Raw genomic sequence first — 13149 nt, forward strand, 5'->3', positions numbered from 1 at the left:
CCAAAAAGGCCACGCCAGGACCGGGCGCTCCCAGGCTTTCCCCGCTCACATATTCCAAACTGCATCCCTTGATTACATTTAGTCTTACCCAAGAATCATACCCAACACTGCAGGAAAACATTTAGAGTTGTAAAATGCATCTAGTTCTTACCTTTGATATGCCTGAGGAGATGTGGGAGGTGTATTGAACACATGCGAATATGGGTGATAGGGTGTCTTTTTCAAAGCCTGAATAAGATTTTGTCTATATTCTGGGTCTATACACCACAAGGACCCCTTTCCAATACTCTGCAAAGAGAAAAGAATTAAAAAAAAGAAATCAAATATTTGATCTAATGGCACAGCCGTAACTCTTTAGCAGTTTTTGTCAGGAAAAGCAGTGGGTTTGGGTTCTTCGTCTGACAGAAGCGAATATAACTTGCTTGCCAGAGATTATTGCTCCATTAATAATGTTTTATGACTGTATGATTTAAATCACAATTCTGAGGGGAAAAAAAGAATGAATGTTTGGTTGCTCTTCTTCTCCCCCCCCCCACCCTCTTGTTACTAGTTAATAGGATTTAATAATATATGGCAATTTTCCAATCACCTCATACTGGAAAAATAAGAAGCTACCATTAACTGTTAAACAGAAACTTTGATGAGAAGTATCTTGTTTTTGGAAGTAGTTTTCCTTTTGCTGTTATACAAACTGAAACAAAGCTAAAAAGGAGAGGACTAAACACCCTAGCAACTGTTTTAAAAATATAAGGACTTAATCCTCCAATCCACATGACATCAATACCATTATACTACAAGAGGAAATTAATCATCTTTTCTCCCCAGAGGGGAAAAAAACCACCAAAAAACCAAAATCAAACCAACAAACCAAAACTAAAAAAAAAGCCCACAGAATAATCAGAGTATAACCATTTAAGTGTGTTGTGAAATTGTGATCAGTTAAAACAATAGTTACTGTAATTACCCTTTCTGGACACAAGGAACAACACCAGCAGTTAATCTGTAAAGCAAAGATTACACTAAAATTCAGTGTTTATTCTACAGTTACAAGCAGTGCAATTTCATTTCTTGTCTCAATCCCATCAGAGGTCAGGCTGAGGATATTGTGGATTGCTTTGTGTGAGTTCTCAAGCAAATATGAAAACTTTGCCTCAGCTTCACTGTGAAAGCATATGGAATGACAGTTCAGGAGCAGTCTTACTCTGCTTGATCATACATAAAAACAAATACCAATCCTAACTGTTGACTGAACTCAACTGACAGGCATTCAAAGCATAATGCTAAGATTTTTTGGTAAATATTGATGCTTTCTGGAACAGGTGGGGGAAGCTGTGTTACTGATTCTAGCTGCTTTTCAACCCAGGACCATCCTTTCCCTCTGCTTCAACTTCTATCAGTGAAACAAAGCTCTCAGTTAATGTGTTAAAGAACAAGCACACAAAGACAGACACACACACACACACATAGACAGAATCACATCAGAAGAAGGACATTATTTTCTTAAACCATATATAAGTCCAAAACCAGACACCTGTTCCTTTTGAAAACTTGTATCTTTGCCCTACCACTTCCTGAGTGCTCCTCTGCCCCACGGACAGCTTTAGGATAACACAGTGCAACATGCAAAGCCCAAATGTGCACTAAATTCTCCTCCCCAAAAATAAATGAAAAACAAAAGTCTTCCCCAATGTCCCTGGAATCCTGTGTGTGCACCTAGAAAGTTTCCAGTACAATGTAAGACTTGGCTTGAAGGAAAAGGAGAGCAGCCAGCACAACCCCCAGGAGCTGTGACAGTCTTCTGTCAGAAAGAAGCAGGGCTGCATTCTGCTCTGGTGGAACAGGAGCATGGGGTCAAGACTATTCAGGATGGCTTCCAGGGCTCAAGGCCATCCATCCTTTTACTGCCTAAAGGTGCCCTACTAGGAGGCCACAGAAAAGTCTAAGGGGAGACATCTTCCAGCGTTTGAAATGAAGCAATATAATCTTGGGCTTTTCTGATACGGCCAGAAAAGCCCAAGACTAAAGGGTTGGAGAGAAGCAAGCAAGCCTCTTTGGCTCTCATCTCAGCAAAGCACTACAGTCAATAGCTGAGAGATGCCGTGCTGCTGTCAGCTGTGGAAGCTTTGCACCACACTGCTCACACCAGTCTGCAAGAAGGAGGCCGTTACACTTAGCCCTCTTAAAATATGGGACAATGAGCCAGACACATGACCAGCCCAGTAAGTGATTTTTAGGCAAAGGACAGAGTCAAAAATAGAATCCAAACATCCCAAATTCCACTTCCATGTTCTATCCAAGACTCAGACTAGGAACATAAAATTTCCTTTTAAGCAAGCAATGAGCAAAACTAGGAAAATTTTTCAGGAGAAAACCTTTGCTGGATTCCTTACTTCTTACAGCATGGGATAAGCTTATAAAAAAAGCTACACTTAAATACCATTTACCTTATTTGTACTTACTGGAACACAACATATTGTTTTCAAACTTCTCTGTTTTTTCATTTACTTCCAAGACAGACTTGTCATCTACCTGGAAGATATTACTCCCCAAAACCCATGAGTTAGTTTAAGCTGAGGGCCTTACAATATGAAGTCACTACTGAAGAGTGATTTCAAAACCTTTCATTACTGTTAAGATAAATTTGTGTGTCTTGCCCATATTCTTGCAAAAGCCAAAAATAATCTCACTGAAAAACAGGAACTCTCACAAAAAATATTGAGAAGTACACTCCTCAATAAAAAAAAAAAACCAAACAAACAAAAAAAAAACAAAAAACAAAAAAAAAAAAAACAAAAAAAAAAACCAAAAAAAAAAAACCCGAAAAAAAACTGGGAAGGCGGATTTGCTGTATATTCACTGCAACTGAACTGACTTATAATTTACCAGCAAAAACAAATGTAATTTAAGGCAAAGCTCACCAACTTTGCAATGTTCTCTTTTAAGACAGTTATTTTTGTTTTCCCACAATCACATAACAGAACATGAATAAAAAGGAAAACTGAAGTGACATCTGGTTAAGAAACCTTCTTGACTGTTGGGAGGTGTGAAGAGCTTTGTTAACTGTCTGTTCAGATGTGTCATTAGTCTTCCCATATACAGAGCAATCACGGGAAAGGAAATCACTGGAGCTCAGACCCATCGGTTAGTGATTAATTTCCATCTTATGACACTCGGCGTGCTGCTTCACTAACCCCTCCAAGCCAGAAGTCAATAGTGACTCCAATCAAAAACCAGCAAGGAAGGGTCAAAAAAAAAAAGCTCTGGATTACATTTGTCTCCCAGGCAACAAGTAACTGAGGAGTGGATAACAGCCCCCTGATCTCCTCAGCACTTGGAGTGCTTTCAGACCTCCCCACATGCCACCTCCTCCCAGGGCCAGGCACAGCCACCTCCCTCCTGCCAAACACAGGTTACAGCTTCTGCATTGATTCCCGGTTAAGGTGATTAAAAATTGGGGAATGTTATTACAAGTCCTCTTCATGTCGTCCAAGAGTAAACTATACTTGAGGGTAAACTACTTCAGAGGTGCTAATGGGGAGAGAGAGAAACATACAGTTGCCCAATGAAAGTCTGACTGAATATTAAAAAAAAATCCTGATTATCTTTTATTTGGAGAAATTGCTACTCCTTTTTACATCACTTAACATATATATGTAGATTGTGCACAGTACTGTGTACTAACTTGCAATTTATTAAAATATTTACTCTCTCATATCTCAAATATCCAATTCTGATTCCCTCCCAGCAACTAAAGTCAGTGCATTGCCATGAAAAGGTACATGATACACTCAATGCTCACTTGTTTTTTCTTCCAATGGACTGCACATAGAAGTTTTTAAATACTACTTTACACAACCTACTAGTACTATGTTTGGTCATTTTTTTAAGTAGAACTGAAAAAATATTGAAATTTAAAAATAATTAAAATGCTGCTTGTGAGCTCTTCCAGTTGCTATAGTTGGGAATTAATAGCATTATCCACTAGTAAAACTCCTCATTGTAAAGACTTTGCCTGCATATACCTCGCAACTACCTGGCCTCACACATCAGCTACTGCCTGTCCAAAGCTCAACTAAAAGAATTGTGTGTTGAGCTCTTTCCAAGACCAGTAGCTGGGAAAAAGTACACAAGCTGTTGTACTGGTTTTGCATGGTCAGATTTTGGTACTGCAAGGGCTACATCCATCTATATAAAAATTCCAGATAGTGTTTATTTGAAGAATTTTGTTCCCTGGTTATTTTAGCACAGACTTGAAAGCTGTTAGGAACACAATCTTTTTCACAGAGCTGTTCTTTTCACTGCCATAAAAACAAGTCTGGCCAAAACAAAGCTTTGGGAAGAAAGCAGATACAGAAACCAAAAAACACAGGCTCAGGGAGATGTTGGCATCTCCAAATTTTCCCTTCTGAAGCTCTGGTAACATGTTCACTTTGAATCTGCCTGGAGGAGCAGCTTCAGGTACACACATCTCCTGCAGCAGCATCACCACCAAGATGGTCCCAAGCGAACAGAACCCTGAGGGAAATCTGCCAAGAGGGAGATTTTTTTTTCTTCTGTGATGCCCTGCATGTGCCTGGGCCTTCTTCCATAAGCCCATTTCAGTCATTTTCCTCAAAGAAAACTGTTTTTCTCACACAATTTGATGCAATTTACATTAATTAAGTTGGCTCTCATGAAGGGTGTGACAAGCATCCAGAGAGCTGTGGCAAAGCAGAGGAGGGATGTGGGGACACAGGGAGGGGAATGGGAACTGTTCCCTTCTGTACCAGGAGCCCTGGTGACATCCTGATGCACCTTGTGAAACAGCACACTGAAAAAGGAAAACCAGGACTCTGGCTGGACAGAAAGCAGCTTGTAAGACAAATGGCAAAACCAGTTTGACACAGAGCAGGGGTAGAGGGGCTGGGGTCCGCTGAGCAGCAAGGCTGGCAGACAGCCCTGAGGGAAAGGCCAGGCTGTACATGGGAAACCAGAGACACCGAGAGGCTGGGCACCAACACAGGTGCCTGGAGGCTGGGAGGAGAGAAACCAAAACAAGACACCCACGAGTGACTCCAGAGCTCTGCTCAAGCACCTAAACTATGGCAGCAGGCTGAGAATTTTAACACAGCTCTGAGTTAAGGACCTTGCTACTCCCAAACAACAGCTGCCCATTGAGCAGATCTGTACTTTACTTCTCCACTATCAGATCAGGAGGGGCTGAGTGGCCATGGCTAGGCTTTCTTGAACCAAAATGATCAGCAGTATAAACCAGGCAGCTACACAGACTGAAGGGGTGCAGATGTACACCATCTGAAAAGTATGTCACATTGGCTTCACTAACCATAAAAGCAAAGACAAAAAGCAGAAATTTCCTATTACTCAAAAAAGGGCATTACCAACTAACATCTGCAGCCCCAAGCTACCAAATACTGAAATCACGTCACTGTGACATCTGTCCCTGCTTAACCCAGCGGAGGTTGCTGCAGTTGTTAACACAGGACCTGTGAATATCATTAATATCAGCCTCTTCAGTGATGAGGAACCTTCTGTTGTCAGTAATTCACCATCAAAAGGTTTTCTCTCTTGGATGAAAGCTCCTGTTGTTACAACAGGTGATCTCTTTGCAAGCAATACTGGAGAGATTACTGGGTAATTAAAGGTTCTTACTTTAAAGAAATATTTATCCTGAGCTCATTGTGTCCAGTAATGCTGCAAAAGCAGGCTTGAAGCAAACCTTTCACACAGATTTGCCACCATGCTTACGCATGGGAATGCCCAACAGTTTCTACAGGTGCAACTGTTCAATATGATCACAATTCTTTTTGCTCCTTGTTTCTACAGGAGCAAAAAGAATTGTAGGATAGAACTATGCATCTCACCCCAGAATTTAAAACAACTGTTTGAGTAACTACATCCAAGACCACAATCTGAAAAAGATAATGACTGAACCATATCTAATGTAGCAGCACAAAGCCATCAGCCACCTTGCTGACACTGTTGTCACTGTTGACTGCTCCCACCTGTGCAGGAAGCCTCTGGGGATGGTGAGACCACACCCAAGGCTGTCAGGAAGCAAGGACCTGCAAAAGCACCTAAGAGAACAAGGCTTGATGGAAGAGTCTATCCATAAAAAGAGCAGGGTACTTCACTTGCCACCTGACACTGCAGTCACACAGAAGACAGAGCAATTCTGGAAACTGTGACTAAAACAAGTTTCTGGTTGGTTCCCAGGAACAGCAAACTATCATCAGGAATTCCTCCTAAACACAAATTCCCCTTTTCTCATCCAATGAAAAAATATATTTAACAAGAAAAGTGAGGTATTTTCATGAGGCAATTGAGAAGCAATTGAGAAGAAGGCAAGTAAAATACTTTCCAAGTGGCACCTTATGACACACTGTCTTCAGCTCTGAAGTGCACTGAGAGGAATACAATAATCACTCCAAAGTCCACCTCAGGAGAGAATGACTTGCTTAAATAACTTTCTTGTACTAAGCAAAGAAACCTGCCAAGCAACTTCAAAGCTATCCCACAACACAACACAACACAACACAGATTACACATACTTCACTAAATATACCTCTACCCTTGAAGGTTTGCAAACGTTGTGCTGGCACTATGGGAAAGAAGTGGTTCATGACTGCAAAATTCACCAAGACTAGAAAATGCAAGCCTATTGTGACCACTGATGGTGTGTTGAATCAGCACTATGATGGCAAGGGCAGAGATGTTTTTTAATATCCAAGGAGAGAGAACCTGTGCAACCAGGAACACTGCATAAAGGCCAGCCCTATACCGTTCACTTGGAGACAGTGCTGACACGAACACACCTTACTTTTTTAGTTTAGCTACTCTTCTCTCATGTTAGTATCATGCTCCTCCAAATGAAGGGTATCACTCCTAAAACAAAACCAACTCAGAACTAGTTCCTTCATTTACATACAGCAGAATTAGCACACTAGTATCAAAACTTGGAAAATATATTACATAACAAATTTTAAACTATTTGCTTGACAAGCACTCAGGAAGATTTAAGATCAGATGCCAAAGCTGGTCTGCTGATCTGTTCAAAACTCTATTGCTTATCTTTACTCATTGCTATTTCAAGTTATCAAGAAAGTCAAATGTTGCTTGCTCTGCTCTCCTACACAGATTCTCCCATTTTACATAGTTTTTTATGGGTGATCACAGACAATACTAAAACTTTATCATCTTTAACTGCTTGCCTATACCTTGCATATGAGTCTGGAGGGTTCTTTAGTTACTCCTTTTTATAAACAATTGAACTTATTTGCAGAAACACACAAACAAAGCACTGGATCATCTGAAGTCAGCTAGGTTTTTTCTGGGATTTTTTTGTTGTTTGGTTTTTTTGTTTGATTTTTTTGTTTGTCTGGGTTTTGTTGGTTTTTTTGTTGTTGTTGTTGTTGTTGTTTTTTTTTTTTTAAATTAAGAAGTACAACAACTAAGGAATTCTGAAAGAAAGAAAAACAAAGCCACTGCCAGCAATTCCTATTATTACAAAATGCATTCCTCAGATTCACTGCAATCTTGCATAAAAATTACAAATAACTATTCATGCAGTTTAAGAACAGATTTTCTTCATTCTCTTTTAACATTTCTAGCACAGACCAGTAAAATTATCTATGTCCAGCTTTAAAGAATTGCACTACAGACCTTGACTGCATTTTAATGACAGTGAGAACTGCTTATTAAGCTTTTAATTTTCATAAAAACAGCCTGACCTACGAAATTAAGAGAAGCAGATATTTCCTCTGCTCTTCCAAGGAAAGTTTAGCAATGTTACACAAGAGCTTGACACCAAGCTGAAGTAAATCTGTAGTAGTACCTGCATGCAGCATAACAAAACCCTCACAAACACCTCTGCATGTTTTCAACCTTTCCTCAGTAAAGCAGCAGTCACAGCTCAGCTCAAGCACAAAGGTGAAGAAGCGTGACGAGAAGAGACTAGCTGAAACACAATTACACGATCATAAACATATGCTCATCTAATGCATGAAATTAAAGTTTTGATTCGAAAGCTTGCTGGAGTACAGTGTTCAACCCAAGTAAGCCAGCTGCATCAAAAAATCATCAGCATTTCTCAAGAAAACAAAAGGTTGGGGCTTTTTAAATCTTATTTTGCTCCAAGTAAAAACATCCATTACTCCAAATCATGCAAGTCCAAGTCTTTGTTTTCACACTCCTCTCTTGGTATTTTAGCTCACTTGCTCAGTGAGCTACCCCAGACACCAACCCAGCCATCAACCTTTTATTCTGATTTGACTTCATGAAAGTAGTCTGGTTCTTCCCCAAGTGATGCAGCCACATGAACCACCTCCATGTCTCTGCTGTTCTTCCAGTCACAAAATGGGCATTGTCTTTCTGACTGGAGAGGCTGAGTGGGTATATTACTTCCCTAAGAATGGAAGTATGGTCAGAGAGGAAAAGGACTACTTTGTCCCAAAATTAAATAAAACAAAAAGGAAGCCAAGCATACAAATAAACAATGATAAAGGAATAAAGAGGCCAGATCAGCACAGAGAAGTAACAGCTGAGAAAAGGGAAGGCTGTGGTATTCCATAGTCAAAAATACTCAACCTATTTCAGAGGCAAGATGCAGCACAACATGCTGCAACACAAGAAAGCGCTACCAAAATGCACACTGTCCAGTGGTCTTCCAATATTAAAGGAGTTCAAGTCTCACCAGCACAGGACATATCAGAAGTTTTCTTTGTACCTCTGGGCTTGTATGTGTTACCAGAGTGAAAGGCCCTATCCTCTGCAGCAGTGCCTTCTGAGGCTGCCCACTCCTCCCCAGACCTGAAAAGAGCCCCATTAGTAGCATCACCAGCACAGAGCCTGTGGCCTTGTCTATCTGCCACAGGCAGAGTAAAGAAACAGTAGGCGTGGGACTGACTGCTTTTGGGTTTTACACAAATGAAGGCATTCATGGGCTTTTAAGCTGTTTTTTTTCCTCAGCACTTCCCCTCCTGTGAACAGATAAGTTAGGAATGTCTTCTAGAGTATGACCTGGACACCCAGCAAATCTGAGCTGCAGCCAAGACTGCCAACCCAAAGCATGTCTCCAGAGTCCAGGTTCCTGATCCTGCAAGGGGCACTTCAACACCAGGTCTGGAATGATTCTCTGCCATTATTTCAGCCACAGTAACCCATTGCCCATGGGCACAGCTGGTCCACTGCTCCTCGGGCACACCAGCACATGTCCATTAGTACAGGCAATCTCACTCAAAATGACTGTTAACAGCCAGCAGTGGATCTCCTACACATTAGCTTCCCACTTCTCTCATCATAAAACAATTCCTCCAACAGGCTCAGGAGGTGTTGCACTATGTCACCCAACTCCAAGAGTCATATTCAGCTTGTTAGGTATCTCCTTGTTGAGTTTATATGCAAGCCACCCTATAAAGCTATTAGGCTGCCACACAGTAACCCTGCAAGCAGCTGGAGAAAGCGGTGTCATTAACTGCCCTTAAACAATGCCTGCCTCCTACATAAAGTTGATGTTGTTTCAGGCCAGCACCTAGCAACCCCAGATGTTGCCCAAAGTCTCCCCAGGCTAGGCAAAGTCCAGGCACTGAAGAAGACAGGCTGAGACACTGCAAGGGAGGAACGAAGTGCAAGATCAAACAGATGCAGGGAGACTGGGCTGGGAAAGCAGGAGAGCCCAGAAGACAAGCCTGTCATCATGACTGGCCATCACAGGCATACTTGAGGGAGACTGGGCAGCAAGTAGCATTAATAATGCTGTTTCAGCCTATAGAATTTCTGCGTATACATGGAAAGCGTAATTATCTCTACACTACTGAAAAGAAAATTGAGAAGATGCAGAAACAAAAGAATAAAAAAAGTCCTCAAGGTCACCTATAAAAACCATGGCAGAAAGGAAAAAAACTACCCAGACTCCAGACCAATAGTCCATTTGGTGGGGTGCACTAATTTCATAACAGAGGTGCACTCATTTAAACACCCACTGGTTATCCATGCCCTTCATTTTATCTACAACAGGAAAGTGTCTTTTCTTACAAATGTACAGTTACATAATATATGAAAACCTAGGGACAATTTTAAAACACAACCCTTCAGAGAACCGATATTAAAAAAATTATTCAACACTTATATCTATGCTAAAGGTTTACAGGTCACTTTTTGCCTACTGCTGTATTAATGACGAAATAAGCTAGTGAGTGAATTTCCAGGGGAAGGGGTTAACAGCTAGCAGAAATGTGTGAGAGGGAGTAGGTTGTACTAAATCCATTATCTGTGACAAATAAAAATAGAAATAAGGAAGACCTGACAAAAGCTAATGGATTTGCACTATTTCCCTCATAACTGTTTTTTTAATGTATGATTTTTCCTTGCTTAGTGTTTAATATTGGTTTGCACGATGTATTGAGGAGAAAAACCAGGCACTTTGATAAATCATTTGAGAGGTTCCCTGGATGTGGGGTTTCCAAGTGTTTCTGGGTTATTTACAGAAACAAAGCTGTGCTCCATGCCAAGCCCCACTCAGCTGCCTCCCTGTCACCTCTAGAAGGCACACGGTGAAGAATAACCATCCTCCTGCAACAGAGACCTCAGTGCTACCCACATCCATCAACACACGCATTACTTTGGCTACTTACATACACATTCCACTCTGCTTGTGTCCCATTTCTATGCTAGGTCCAGAGATACCTAATTTTTACTATCTTCCTCTTTCCTCCTCCTCTTTCTCATGGCTCAATGAAACCTCAGAAAGCAAAACAAAACACCTCCCCATGCTGCAAACATCCTCCAAAATGAAGCAACTCATGACCACAGTGAAGTTTTCATCTGGTTCACACAGCCCAAATCAGCATAAACTAATCAGGGCAGGGCCTGGCTTCAGGAGTCTCAACAGCCCAAATGTTATAACCTGACACTTCATGGACTCAAAAAAATCTGGGACTTCACCACAACTTGGCATTTTTGTAAGCAGCCTACACAAATCCTCCTTCCACCCAAACACCAGGTACCACCACAAGCCTCTGGAGAAATACCTCCTAAATTAAACAGTAAGATCAATGGCTCTGCAATGAAGACAAACCAGGGAAAGACCAGTTTAGCTCTTCTAGGAGCAAACTAGCCTCCTGTGGGGAGGTCGAAACCCAGCAGCTACAGTACACACACTCCCTTTTAGACATTGGGCACCCTGGTGTGACTAAAACTGCAGTGCCTGTGGGAAAGGGCTTTCTTCACCTACTGGGATTTGGCATCTCATTTTTACTGTAATGCAAACTGAGCAAGAAATCTCACCTGAGAGGCACAGCACTGAAACCTACACACTGTCAGAGAGCAGCAAGCCCTCACTGGGACCATCTGCAGCATCAGAGCACTACCACCTATGGCAATAACCTCTTCCTGCATCTTCTGGAGTGCTGGCCATAAAAGTCTTCCAGGGAGAGTCAAAAACACACCTCAAGTGCACTGGAGCCTTCCAACATAAGGAGGCTCCAATCTCAAGATGGCAAGGAATTTACATATGCAATCAGAGACAGGGAGCAGGCTGCTAAGCCACCTACCTGTCTCCACTGACTGCCATGTCACTCACAGTGATTACAGGCACCCTCACCCAGTCCTAGCTGTACCTTTGGTCTCTGGCAGCAGTGTGTGAATGCACAAAGCTTCTTCCCACACCAGCTCCAGCCCGTGGATGGCTGGAGATAGCCAGGGCCATGGCATCACCACAAGCACAAACAGGAGACCACAGTGGTATGTAGGCTAAACACAGCATTTCCAACCTGGCAGCAAGCACAGTCCCCTCACCCTCCCTGAAAGTGCAGGGCACCAGCCCCCACTGTGCCACAGCTGGGGAACCTGCACCCAGCCCCAGGAGATGAGCAGCCTACCATGAAGACAGGGAGGGAGAAACAGGTAAGAAACAAAGCTACATTGTCAGGTCTCATCAAAATCATCCTCAAGGTGAAGTAAGCTAAAAAGAACAATGCAGGAACTTTTCATTGTTGGAGCCATTCAGATATATTTTCTCCCACTTTAAGTCTGCTACAGAGGCAAAGGCTTGTAAAAAGAACAAGAAGATGGACTTGCTTAGTCTTCAAAGTTTAATTCACAGTAAGCTTCATTAAAACTTTAAGACGACTCCCTATAATATTTATCTCCACATAGCCATCTCAAAAATAGACTTGACAACTATAGGATTTTTTGTCTTGGGTTTTTTACGCATTTTTGCAAGCATGGCTACACAGAGGTTGCAACTGGTAAAATACTCTAAGTGGCAGATACAACAAAGCTTGTCATGGAAAACTTCTGCAGCGTGAGCCACTGAATCAAGTGTATTTTAGAGTGGATAATCAGCGTCATGAGCAACTCCATCAGTAAAACAGATTTGAAATTGCACAGATAGTTTATTATTAAACACAGCAAAGTGATTACATTAGAGAAATAATATCTGAACTCACTGGCGTGCAAAAAAAGGAGTATTTAAATCCACAATTTTTCCAAGGAAGCTAGCAAGTCCCTAATCAAAACCTACATCTTGGCAAGAATAGAATTCACAGGTTTATTCATGTTCTTTCCTGGGCATACTAGTTCTACATTTGCAGAGTATTAATCAAAGTCTAAATACTTAACCAAATCCTGGCTCAATATAAATTATTCCTCTGTTTAAAAATCTACATCATTTTTCCAGATAGCATTCCAAATCCCACAATAATTTTGCTATTTCATAGAAACAGTAAAGAAAATGTGAGTTTCCTCAAATTCTCAGGAGAGACTCAAAAGGCCTATGACAGAGGCAGCAGCAGAGAGCCAGCCCACAAACTCACTGAAACAGACCTAGCAGAAATAGAAATGTCCCTCTTCAGAGTGTTGTAAGCTGGTAGCAAACAGGATGTGAGCATCAGTCACTGTGTGCAGATAAGAGGTTATTCAGAATAGCAAGTTCAGGCACAGACCGGGTCTTTTACCCGGTAAGGAAAGAGTGGGAGGAAGCAGGGGGTAAAAAACAGCTTTCAACCTACACACCACAGCCCTACCTATTTGGGTTTTCCCTGGCTTCTTTTTAACTGAATTATCTCACAAGCCGTCATTTTTCATTTTCAGGTACGATGTTCACAGGACGCCCCCATGAAACAGGAAGCCTGTGTGTGTTTGTAAGTGTACTGA

The 13149-nt window shown here is 41.6% G+C and overlaps 1 protein-coding gene across 9 annotated transcripts in view; it reads right to left on the minus strand.

Moving 5' to 3' along the window:
• The window catches only part of FOXN3 (forkhead box N3), a 206364-nt gene that overhangs the window by 101782 nt on the left and 91433 nt on the right, over positions 1–13149 (minus strand). For all 9 annotated transcript variants that reach the window (XM_030239999.2, XM_030239996.2, XM_050974780.1 and 6 more), the window contains one exon: positions 152–288. In XM_030239999.2, the coding sequence (XP_030095859.1) occupies positions 152–288 (137 nt within the window). The remainder of the gene's footprint in view (positions 1–151; positions 289–13149) is intronic.

Source organism: Serinus canaria, chromosome 5, assembly GCF_022539315.1.
Source record: "Serinus canaria isolate serCan28SL12 chromosome 5, serCan2020, whole genome shotgun sequence".
Taxonomy (NCBI): Eukaryota; Metazoa; Chordata; class Aves; order Passeriformes; family Fringillidae; genus Serinus; species Serinus canaria.